The sequence below is a fragment of the Euleptes europaea genome, chromosome 13 (assembly GCF_029931775.1).
Source record: "Euleptes europaea isolate rEulEur1 chromosome 13, rEulEur1.hap1, whole genome shotgun sequence".
Lineage (NCBI taxonomy): Eukaryota > Metazoa > Chordata > Lepidosauria > Squamata > Sphaerodactylidae > Euleptes > Euleptes europaea.
The window spans coordinates 44,697,236-44,709,419 of record NC_079324.1 but is presented as its reverse complement, the minus strand read 5'-3'; the positions used below and the strand labels follow the sequence as shown (position 1 = coordinate 44,709,419).

General features: G+C 46.3%; 1 protein-coding gene across 1 annotated transcript; it reads left to right on the top strand.

The window, feature by feature from the left end:
• Window positions 1–1,619: 1,619 nt before the first annotated feature.
• Window positions 1,620–10,378, top strand: RHBDD3 (rhomboid domain containing 3). The gene is made up of 5 exons (XM_056859872.1): window positions 1,620–1,773; window positions 3,329–3,721; window positions 5,318–5,483; window positions 8,211–8,525; window positions 10,201–10,378. The coding sequence occupies exons 1-5, from the start codon at window positions 1,620–1,622 to the stop codon at window positions 10,376–10,378; spliced, it is 1,206 nt and encodes a 401-aa protein (XP_056715850.1).
• Window positions 10,379–12,184: the final 1,806 nt, after the last annotated feature.

Sequence of the window (12,184 nt, the reverse complement as noted above, 5' to 3'; positions counted from 1 at the left end):
AAATGTGCATCTATAGAGTGGCAAATCAATGGCAAAAAATGTGTATTTAAAGAGTGACAAATCCAAGGCAAAACCTCCCATGAATAATATTGGCTTGCTGTGGAGTTTTGAGAATTTGGATGGGGGAAATGTGCATATATAGAGTGGCAAATCCAAGGCAAAACCTCCCAGGCATAAATGGCAGTATGCTCAAGATAATTCCAGATAATTCCAGAGCCGCTCCTCTCTGCAGAAACGCTGGGGGAGTTTCAAGCCAAGTCTCTCCCACCAATATTATTCATGGGAGGTTTTTGCCTTGGATTTGCCACTCTTTAGAGACACATTTTCCCCATCCAAATTCTCAAAACTCAACAGTAAGCCAATATTATTCATGGGAGGTTTTTGCCTTGGATTTGCCACTCTTTAGATACACATTTTCCCCATCCAAATTCTCAAAACTCAACAGTAAGCCAATATTATTCATGGGAGGTTTTGCCTTGGATTTGCCACTCTTTAGATACACATTTTTTGCCTTGGATTTGCCACTCTGTCCAGCCTAATGCCTTATGCAGAGTTAGAGGCATCTAAACCCACTGAAATTAATACAGCCGTTCGACTAAGATCAGGCTGAAACTAACTTAATGTGTTTTAGTTATCCTACAGCCACCTTTGAGAGCCAGCATAGTGTAGTGGTTAAGAGCGGCGGACTCTGATCTGGAGAACCGGGTTCGATTCCCCGCTCCTCCACATGAAGCCTGCTGGGTGAGCTTGGGCCAGTCACAGTTCTCTTGGAACTCTCTCAGCCCACACGGAGGCAGACAATGGCAAACCACCTCTGAACGTCTCTTGCCTTGAAAACCCTATGGAGTCGCCATAAGTCAGTTGTGACTTGACGGCACACACATACACACAGCCACCTTTAAACTGCACTGTTAAACTTACTTATAGGGTAATTGTGGGGAGGGGGGAACACAGCTGGCACCGTCTGCCGCAAAGTCCCTGGTTCAAATCTCCCCTTAGCCATGGATTTAAGGGTTAGCCTTAGGTTTAAACTAGCATAGATTCATATTTGTAATGTCAGAAATAAACAATCTGTAATACAGGTACAATAATTTTGAATCACTTTACACAGTTGCTGTTAGAATTGTGTGTGTAAAGTGCTGTCAAATTGCAGCCGACTTATGGCAACCCCGGCAAGGAGCTTTCAAGGCAAGTGAGAAACAGAGGTGGTTTGCCATTGCCTTCCTCTGCAGAGTCTTCCTTGGTGGTCTCCCTTCCAAGGACTGACCCTGCTTATCTTCTGAGATTTGACGAGATCAGGCTGGACTATGCCGCCTTCCATCCTGGGTGCTGTTAGAATGACTGAGACTCAAAAAGGCAGTCTGCTAGATGTTGATAGAAGCTGGAAGGAAAACCATCTTAACCCCCTCTTCCTTAACTTTTGCTCACTGTGAATAGGACACCTGCTTGCTAGAGGAGCCTTCCAAATTATATGAGCCCTGGAGAATCTTTGCTAGTTATGAGGTCCATCTATTAAAATGTGACCCTGCTGAATCTGCAATTAAAGCACCAATTAAAGGAACCACAAATAAATATGAATGTGTGGTCCAAATTGTAACGTTTTCTCATTTCGTAGGGGGATGCAGCTCAGGAGGCTTCTGACCAGGCTGTGGGGGTTGCAGCACCCCCCAATTGCTTCTTCCTCCCTCATGCTGCTTCTCTGCCTCTTCTGGCTGATGGGCATTGGGGAAAACTTGGCCTTAGTGCCTGGCCTGCTTCTCAAACCTTTCTATGGTAGGTATTTGGCTCCTCTATGTTGCTCTTTCCATTTCAGTTCTGGAGCTCTTGTGTCCAGGTGCTTAACAAGTGATGTGATAAGGGGAAGGTGGTAGTTACAGTGTGTACAAGTAGAGCAGTATTAAAAGGGCACAGAAGCAAGCACACAGGCAGACACACAAAACAACACCAGTACCATGAAATCCAAAATGGTTTCTCCTGAAAAATCTCTTAAGGGGTTCCAGTCCCAGGCCTTGTAGCCAGAGGAGGGCTGGGATTTGGAAAAATCCAGGAGTGACCACAAAGCACGTCTACATGTAAATAGGGTGTGTGTGTGTGCAGGTTAGAGATATAAACATTCAAGAATTATGGAAGCCATGGGACGGGGAACATGTTTTCCCTTTGTGGGTGGGTGTGGGGGACAAACCATTTGAGAAAAGTTGAAATACTTTCATTCTTATTTAACTCCTTTAACAGCATAAATGGCTAATTTATAATATAGGGCAAAAATGCATGGGAGGTTTTGCCTTGGATTTGCCGCTGTCTAGATGCACATTTTCCCCATCTGAATTTTCAAAATTCTGCATGGGGGCTTATTTTTGAGTTTTGAGAATTTGAATGGGAAAAATGTGCATTGAGAGAGCGTCAAATCCAAGGCAAAACCTCCCGTGTGTTTTCACCCTTAGTTAGCATAAAGGGGGCTATTTTGAGCACTTAGGGAATTTAGAAATATTAATGCTTCATCTTTCTATAAGCAACATTGTGAATAAACCCACTACAAGGCACACACAGAGAGATAAATAAAGCAAGACAGATGCGAACTAAAATATTCTACACTGCCAGTTTTTGTATTTCTGAGAAATGAACCTCTCTAGCCAATGAGGTTTTATGGAATATCTGTGCACATTCCAAGTCCACAGAAGTTTTTAACAAATTGTTACAGAACACTCAGGCATAGGTAGGGGAGTACTGTTAATGGGAAGGGGTGTGGAGTGGAGAAGAAGAGTTGGTTTTTATATGCCGACTTTCTCTACCACTTAAGAGAGACTCAAACCGGCTTACAATCACCTTTCCTTCCCCTCCCCACAACAGACACCCTGTGAGGTAGGTGGGGCTGAGAGAGCTCTTAACAGAGCTGTAACTTGCCCAATATCACCCAGCTGGCTTTGTGTGTAGGAGTGGGGAAACAAATCCAGTAAGCAGCACTGTCAAGGGTCAGTTGTTAGTCTTCGTGCTTCTGCACTTGTATCTATGAATGAAGGGGGGTGCAAGAAACTGAAGAGGGAATGGACACCAAGAAAGTATTGTGTAGAAACGGATGCCTTGGTGAATTTACTGTCACTTCTGCTGCTGAACACACAGACATGAATACATGAAGCCATTGGTCTAACAAGGTCAATACTGTCTACTCTGACAGGTTTTCCACATAACCTGCTATCTGATCCTCTTGGCACAGCCAGGGATTAAACCTGGGATCTTCTGTGTGCGAAGGAGATGCTCTACCAATTGCCATGGCCCTTCTTCAAATAAAAGGGACCCTGTGCTAACCACCTTCTCCAACTTCTCTTTGCAGCCTATCGCCTGGTGACCTACTGCCTGTGCCACACAGATGGCACCCACCTTCTCTTCAATTTGCTGCTCTTCCTGTTGCTGGGGTGGCATCAGGAGGTGCGTCTGGGCACGCTTCGCTACCTCCATGCCTCACTCCTTGGAGCCGTCTTCTCGGCCCTGCTGTACCTCCTGCTAGCTGGACTGTGGGGTGCCCAGCCCGCCGCTGCTGTCGGTGGCTACACACCTGTGCACCTGGCCATGCTGGGGCAACACCAAAGGCAACAGAAGCGGAGGGGAATCTCAGGAGCGATTCTGGCGGCTCTTGTGGCTGGGTTGCTGCTTGGGTTCAGCCAGCTTCTACTGCCCAACTCACCTTTCCTCCTGCACGCCAGCGGGCTGCTGACATGCCTGGCCTGTATCCTTTTGCTACCCTTTGAATTTACCCTTTAACTGACACCTGGATAGCATCAATACGGTACTAACCATCACCACCTCCACTGGCAGTGAACGGCATAGTTTACAGTGCAATCTTCTGCAGACTTGTTCCAGTTGCAGCCTGTTGTTGTAGAGTTGTGCAAAAATAATAATAATCTGGTAAACTTCGGGTTTATTGGGCCCAATTTGTTTTGGTAAACCCAAAATAAGCCGAATACCCATACCAGTAAATATGGGTATTCGGCTTATTTTACCAGAAAAATTCGGGCCCATTTATGGGGATTTTTTTGGGAAGCTCCTGGGGGTGCATTTTTTGAGGTAGAGCCCCAAAATTCATAGCATAGCTTGAAGGGACTCTCCTTGCACGACCCCCGAAGTTTGGTGAAGATTGGGTAAGGGGGTCCAAAAGGGGTCGCCCCCCCCTCCATAGAGAAGCATTGCGAAAAGGTTCGGCTGATTCCCGTAGTCCCCCCCCCCCCCCGGCCCGGTAAACCCAAGCCGAAAATAATCCGAAATGGCTTTATTTTCGGCTCAGGTTTACCGATATGTACAAGCCTAGTTGGTTGCTCTTTTGTCTACACGCACATACTTCAGCGAGAAGACGTCACCTACCTTAACCGCCAATGAGACAGTGCCTTTCTCAGGTGACCGAGCCACTCCTAGGTTTTGTTGGGACCATTTCCACAGAGCCCGTTTTTCAAATGAATTCCAGTTCAACAGCTTTGTGATGGATTCCCTCTTGGAATTTATTCTTTGTGAAAGACTGGAAACTTTACCTACACATGAAGCCAGCTGGGTGACCTTGGGCTAGTCACAGTTCTCTCTACACCTAGCCCCACCTACCTCACAAGGTGTCTGTTGTAGGGAGAGGAAGGGAAGGAGATTGTAAGCCGGTTTGATTCTCCTTATAAGGGCAGAGAAAGTTGGCATATAAAAACCAACTCCTCCTCTTACTTCTTTCTTCTACTTCTTCTTCTTTGTCTGCCACAGAATGTGGAGATAATAAATATGATTGTGGCCTAAACTATTTGCAGTCACAGACCTGTTCGGCCAAATGCAATGTAAGTTGGCCATGGATTTCTACCATATTACTAAATTTGATACACTTTTCAGAGGGGCTGCTTCACAGCAGAGCAGGATTGAGAAACTTACGCAAGTTTTCCCCTCCTGGGCTTCACTGTAGTCCTTGTGTGGCCAAGTCAACTTTCAGGACATTGCAGTTACACCAGGTTTCTGCTCTTGGTTGGCCATTTTGCCAGGTTCATGAGCAGACTGAGAAGCCCTCCTGGATGTGCTATTTTTTCCACAAGTGAACAGGGACGTATCTACGGCAGAACATTCCAAATGTAACTCTCCCACCCCCCAGTTTGAAGTGGTATACTCACAGAAGGACTGCACCACTGGATCAGTTCCCAATTTTCCATAACTGGATCAAGCATTTTTTTCCTGAGTATTTCCTAGATGGAAATGAAAATTTACTTTAAAGGTCCTCCTGACCTTAATTACTGCAGGCCTAGAAGGTCCTGGCTTGCCTGGGTAGGAATTTTCCTTGACGAGAGGGGGGGAAACACCTCAGACTGTGCCGGGATTTTCTCCCCACTGGAACTGTCAGAGAGAAACCTGGAAAGGCTGCACAATGGTATCATCTGCAGGACACTGGTAGGGGCCTCTTTCCTGCCCTTTGTCATGCCCCCAACAACTGGACTCCTTCCAATGGCCAACCCGGCAGCCAGAATGGAAAGGTAGATATATACCTTTTCATACTGTGTATGGAATGTATCTTGGATGTTTTGCCATTCTGGCACGTGACCCTGGCTGGACATTTGATCAGCGGCCTGGTTTGAATATCCAAGAATATCACACCAAACAAAAGGTTTTTTGTAGGGTTGGGAAATGACATGAACAACACCAAGGCTACCTTGCAGTTAGACCTGTGATCTTTTGTGAACTTGGTCCTTTAGTTCTATTTTTATCTATTTATTTGAACATATCAAAAATATCAAGCCAATCGATCAACAGTTTTTGCCTTGAAATTACAGTCCAGCCCTGAAACTAGGACCTAGCCCAACCCTAACTAACAGAGCTTAAAGGTAAAGGTCCCCTGTGCAAGCACCGGGTCATTCCTGACCCATGGGGTGACGTCACATCCCGACGTTTTCTAGGCAGACTTTGTTTACGGGGGGGGGGGGGTTGCCAGTGCCTTCCCCAGTCATCTTCCCTTTACCCCCAGCAAGCTGGTTACTCATTTTACCAACCTCGGAAGGATGGAAGGCTGAGTCAACCTTGAGCCGGCTACCTGAAACCAACTTCCATTGGGATCGAACTCAGGTCGTGAGCAGAGCTTGGACTGCAGTACTGCAGCTTACCACTCTGCCAAGGGGCTCTTAACAGTGCTTAGGAGAGCTCTAAATCACCATCCTTAAGTAAAAAAGAATTAATCTTATTATCTCTTAGAACTAATTTTTAAGTAGATCATACACCCTAAATGTAACACTGTGCCACAATTTTGACCTCTTCCTCTGGCTTGACCACATTCCAATAGTTTATAAACTGCCTCCAACTTTGCAAAAGTAGGACCTGAGAGTGTTCTGTTGGTTTTTAATTCTGGACAGAATTGGTGTGTGCTCTCCTTGCAGTGCAGCCTCTGTTCAGGAGAGCTCATCTAGGCTCCAGAGGTTATTTAAAGATGTAGACAACAGCAAGACTATACCCCTGCCCTTCTCTTGCATCTGGACAATATTCGAAAGTCCAAGAGGCAACACCTGCCCTTGCTGGAGAAGACTTGCCTCCTGAGCCTTGCAGAGAGGAAAGGGGGGAACAAAGGGGAAATGGGGTTAGGTGTTCAAAAGCCTTCTTTCCATTCAGATCAGGCTTCTCATGTTTTGTTAAAAGCAAAAAACAACTAAGATACCTCATATTTGAAATTTGGATTTGATGGGCTGAAAAGGCTTTTTGTAAACCCTGATATGTTTGCAAAAATTACCTTGCTTGTGTTAATGGAGAGGGGCCGTGGCTCAGTGGCAGAGCCTCTGATTGACCTGCAGAAGGTCCCGGGCTCAATCCCTGGCATCTCCAGTTAAAGGGACCATTCAAGTAGATGATGTGAAAGACCTCAGCCTGAGACCCTGGAGAGCCGCTGCCAGTCTGAGTAGACAATACTGACTAGGATGGACCAAGGGTCTGGTTCAGTATAAGGCAGCTTCATGTGTGTTCAATAGACCTAGGCCAATTAATTAACAAAATATAGTTAGTTCAGCTTCAGAGGTGAAAGAGTTCTTCTGACTGTTTTGAAGCAACTCATTGTTGAGTTGGTAGGAGACAAGGTACTGGACGCCACCACAAAATGGCTGCCACAGCAGCAGAGCCTATTACAAAATGGCTGCCATTTGGGATCAGGTCCTTGCTTTGAGGAACAAGAGGCACCGTTTGGTTTCAGATTCAGAAGAACAGAGAAGGTTTGCTTTCTGCATAGGCGTAGGGAAAAGGGTTGCCTAGTGAGAGACATAAGAAAGTCTCCGTCTGTGGCCCTGATGAGGGTGTACAGCTGTGACACATCTGTCTGGGATGAGCTCCGTACTTTTGTTAGTTTTGGGGTGGTGAGAAGCAACCTGAAGCTGCCTGTTTTTTGTTGTTCCAGTCAAGACCCTCTGGATTTAATTCCCAAGACTCAAGAAGTGAATGGGTGCCAGGGTTCTCACAGGTGCCATGTTGTGGACCACTGGTTTACATGCAAGAAATATACAGTGGCACCCATCTCTTTCCAATAACCTGACAAGCTCTCTTATTAGGGCCATTTCACACAACTTAGTCAGCCTAGAACAGTGGTTCCCAAAGTGGGCAGTACCACCCCCTGGGGGGCGGTGGGATTTCCTAGGGGGGCACTAAGAGGCAAGAGGGCAGCAGGGGGCGCTAGAGGTGGGCCCCTTCAACTGTGTTGTTCACTAATTAAAATAGATCAAGCTATGGCACCATGCTGGCAAATTTGGTGGAAACTATCAGAATATTTTTCCAGACTTTGAAGAGCCAGTACCACTGGATCAAATCCATCAGTTTTGTTGAATAAATATCAACTAAAAAGTTTTAATTTGATTTTGAACAGATGTGCAATTAATTGTTACTGTTTTGAAATTTTATTGTTATTATCTTCTTTAGTGAGTTGCGCAAACCCCTATTTTGAATAATGCTTTTTATATGATAGGGTAGGGGGCACTGGGGTTGAGTTTGTGGAACCAAGGTTGGGGGGGTGGCCCAAAAGGTTTGGGAACCACTGGCCTAGATGGAAACTACCAGTTCTCTGAAGAGTTAACCTGTATGATATTATTTTTTTAGAGCCCTTTTATCCCATTTCCACCTTACCTTTTTACATGCACACTTGTATTTTTAGGTGTAGACCCAAGTTTTTCATTTGTGAGTAGCTCTGTTTGACTTAATTCAGAACTTTTTCTGTCTTTTCTCGCCCCAACTCCCAGGATTCCTTCTGTTCTGGAACCTCAAGCCCAACCAGTCTTCCCAAGAGTTTTGCCCACCCAGCCTCTACCTCCAACATCATCTCTCTCTTACTGGGGAGGAGAAAATATTGAGCTGGGGCAGGAATCTGGGCTGACATACATGTTTGGTTCTCCACCTCCCTTCCTGGGTCCCTCTGGGACTTCAAACATTCCTTTTTCAGTCCTGCACGAATCCCTGGTTGATGAAGAGATGCTGCAGGCTGGAATCCAGGCCTCTTTGCAGGATGTGACCGACAGAGAAGTGAAGCTATCCAAATCATCTGTCTCTTCTCTCCGGTAAGGAGAATTCTAAGAAAAATGTGTTATGCTTTCCCCTCTTCTCTGGGCAGCACTTCCTTGGTTTGTGTGATATAGAATCATAGAATAGAATCATAGAGTTGGAAGGGACCACCAGGGTCATCTAGTCCAACCCCCTGCACAATGCAGGACATTCACAACTACCTCCCCACCCCCAGTGCTCCCTACTCCATGCCCAGAAGATGGCCAAGATGCCCTCCCTCTCCTCATCTGCCCAAGTTCATAGTATCAGCATTGCTGACGGATGGCCATCTAACCTCTGCTTATAAACCTCCAGGGAAGGAGAACTCACCACCTCCTGAGGAAGCCTGTTCCACCGAGGAACCGCTCTGAGTGAGCACTGGGGATTTATCGGGCTTTTAAATTATGTGCTTTATTTGCAAATAAGCAAGCAGAGTTTAAGCAGAGGCGAAGAAATGCTCTGCAGGGCAGCAGATCCGCTGCTCCAATCAGATCTCCAGAGAAACAGATCAACCTTGTAGCACAAGGGCTACTTCCGCAGGTACTATTCACTTTGCCACTACAGCAGGGCTTTTCAAAGCATCCTCCCAAAGTTGTATTGTCTCCTTGTTGCCTTCCTTCATTTCCCCTCCTTTGCACCGATGTTCCTGTAAACATCAGAGTCAAAGCAGGTTAGTCCCCATGTGGATGAGAAGGTGTGGGTTTCCTAACTCCACATTCCCTCATGCCCACCATTCTACCCCCACCAACAGGCTTTTTGCCAGGTTCTTAAAAATAATTGGTAGCAGGTTTATTGCTATAACACTTTGCCAATATATCTATTACTGTTTTTTAAAGGCTGGCAAAAAAAAAAAAAAAAAAAAAACACACACACCCTCAGCTGTGAAGGAAAGGGAGAACCGGCAGGCACAAAGGGAAGAGGGAGGGAAAACCTGGGAATCGCCCAGTCTGTTGCCGGTGCAGATGCTTCCGCATTTGTGGTAGCAGTGAGTCCACAACGGAGAATCGTCCCCAAGTGGAAGCAGCCAAGGCGTTTGTCAACTCCAAGCTGTCTCTCTCAGCCTCTGACAAACTCTTCATACACACACTGGCCCCCTCCATTCAGCTGGGAGGAGCGACCTCCTGAACAGACACATTTCCTAATAATTGTCACCCACGGTAGGAACACCCACAGTTGTCTTTGGAGGCGGAGCTGGGCCTTTTGGCAGGAAATCAAAGCAGTTTAAATGGGGTCACTCTGAACTAAGAACTTTAGATGGGAAATGCTCAATGCTCAAGAGGTTCTGCTTAATCATCTGATTGCCTGATACTGGGAAAGACTTGTTTTCTCTTTGGAACTATTCTTTTTCAGTAAATATTCTGTTAAGTGAGGCTCTAGTCTCACTAGCCTTCAGTCCATAGAGGGGATCCTGGCCAGAAACTCCACTTCTTGGCTTCGTGTGATCACAACAGGGATCCCCATTTCCTTATAATGAGAACTAACCAGGAGGAAAGCAAAGTAGGTGTCTAGGCCAGGAGGGGGAAACAGGTCAAGCCCTTTTCCTGAGGTTTCCACAAGGAAGAGCAAAAACCTAAGAAGATTCTGGTTACTTGACATTCTTATCTGAAAGACCTGAAAGTTTGGTAATTATCTGCCCAAGCTTCTGACCCTTAACCCATGTTCTTCATGCCTCCCCCCCCCACTCCCCGGCAGGCTCCAACAGCTCCAGAAGATGGGCTTCCCAACAGAGCAGGCCGTGGTGGCTCTGGCAGCTACAGGCCATGTCGAGGGCGCTGTCTCCTTGCTGATCGGAGGCCACGTTGGAGATGCAGCTGTGGTGACAGCAGAAAGCCAACCGGCCCACCACAAACTGAGGGTGACCAACCAATGAGGAAACAGAGGAAGGAAGGTCCCTGCTTCTGATACGGCTAACTTCTGGGCAGAAAACAGGCCACACCTGGAATGAATATAGGTTCTTCATGGAATCTTCTAAGGAAGAATGAAACAGGAAGACAAACGAGAAGCAAAGCGGAGTTGAAAGTTCAACTGCACGGAAGCATCACAGTTCACAGACAGGCAGACCCCATCCAAGGGGCGGAACAAGCCGCTGGCAGGGAAAATACAGCTCCTTCCTCCCACCACCCTGGACTCATGAGGCTACAGGAACTGAGATACAGACACCAGCTACCCATTGGTTTTTCCTAACTTCAGCATCTTTTCCCTCATACCAAAAACAAGTGTGTCTGTTGTCTTTTATGCAACAGGGGAAAGAAGCTGCAATCAGGAAAACGCTGGAAGAAACAAAACAGAGTTGCCCCACAGAAATACCTGTCCATCTTAATTCAGCTTTGATTGCACCAACCTTTGTTTGCCACAGAGCACACCCACCACCACCCACTACTTCTTAAGTTGCCTGCGGGATCGGGTACCTGTTCTCTCAGATGAGTGAATCCATCTTGATCACCTGGAGCTCAGAGAGGCTGATGATGGGGGATCCTGGAATGGATTACCTGGAGGAATCCAGTGTTTAAAATCCAGCTGTCTTGAATTAAAGGACTTTCAAAACATAAGCTATTTCTGTGTAAAGTCACTGGTAGTACAGTAAAAAAAAAAACTGGGCGGTGATACCAGGAAGTATCATTTACCAGAGAATGGTTAGTTCTGTGTTCTTTGCAAATTAAAATCCCCCCCAACTGTACAGCAGAAATTTTTCTTGAGGGTAGAAAAATCTGGCTCATTTTAGTTCCATATTGGTCATATGTGTGTGTGTGTGCATTTTATTGTAACACACACACAAATATCCAGTAAAAGAATAGGAATAAAGCTGAAAATTAGAATCATAGAATTGGAAGGGACCACCAGGGTCATCTAGTCCAACCCTCTACACAATGCAGGAATTTCACAACTATCTCCCCCACACCCCCAGTGACCCCTACTCCATGCCCAGAAGATGGCCCAGATGCCCTCCCTCATGAACTGCCTAAGTTCATAGCATCAGCATTGCTGACAGATGGCTATCAAGCCTCTGCTTAAAAACCTCCAGGGAAGGAGGTTACCACCTCCCGAGGAAGCCAGGATCGAACGCATGCATTTCGCCTAATGTGCGTTCAATGCTGGTTAAAACAGGGATTAAAGGAGGATAAAGCGACCATGCTTTTTCATCCTAGGAAGCCTGTTCCGCTGAGGAACCGCTCTGTTAGAAAATTCTTCCTAATGTCTAGATGGAAACTCTTCTGATTTAATTTTAACCTGTTGGTTCTGGTCCAACCTTCTGGGGCAACAGAAAACAACTCGGCACGCTCCTCTATATGACAGCCCTTCGAGTACTTGAAGATGGTTATCATGTCCCCTCTCAAGTCTTCTCCTCTTCAGGCTAAACATACCCAGCTCCTTCAACCTTTCCTCATAGGACTTGGTCTCCAGACCCCTCACCATCTTTGTCGCCCTCCTCTGGACACGTTCCAGCTGCCATTAGCAAATTACCAGCAAGTCCGTAGGCATGTAGTTGAAGCATGTTTATGCAATAAAACAACAGCAGCCATTGCTCTGGTCTATGCTGTTTACAGATTTCAAGAGCAGATTCCCTTGGTGCAGAATGTAGGGCTTGGTGCAGGGATTCAACAGCTTTGAATTCAGGTTCTCCCCAGCAGTAACTTTGAAAGCAACTGGTCTTCCCCCATGTAGATGTGGATGTTGA

Bases quoted from the DNA above. Each gene is read 5' to 3' on its own strand.
- RHBDD3 (XM_056859872.1), top strand. From the start codon at position 1,620: ATGCAGCTCAGGAGGCTTCTGACCAGGCTGTGGGGGTTGCAGCACCCC. The intron at 1,774-3,328 runs GTAGGTATTTGG...TTCTCTTTGCAG, and splicing joins GCTTCTCAAACCTTTCTATG to CCTATCGCCTGGTGACCTAC. The intron at 8,526-10,200 runs GTAAGGAGAATT...ACTCCCCGGCAG, and splicing joins TCATCTGTCTCTTCTCTCCG to GCTCCAACAGCTCCAGAAGA.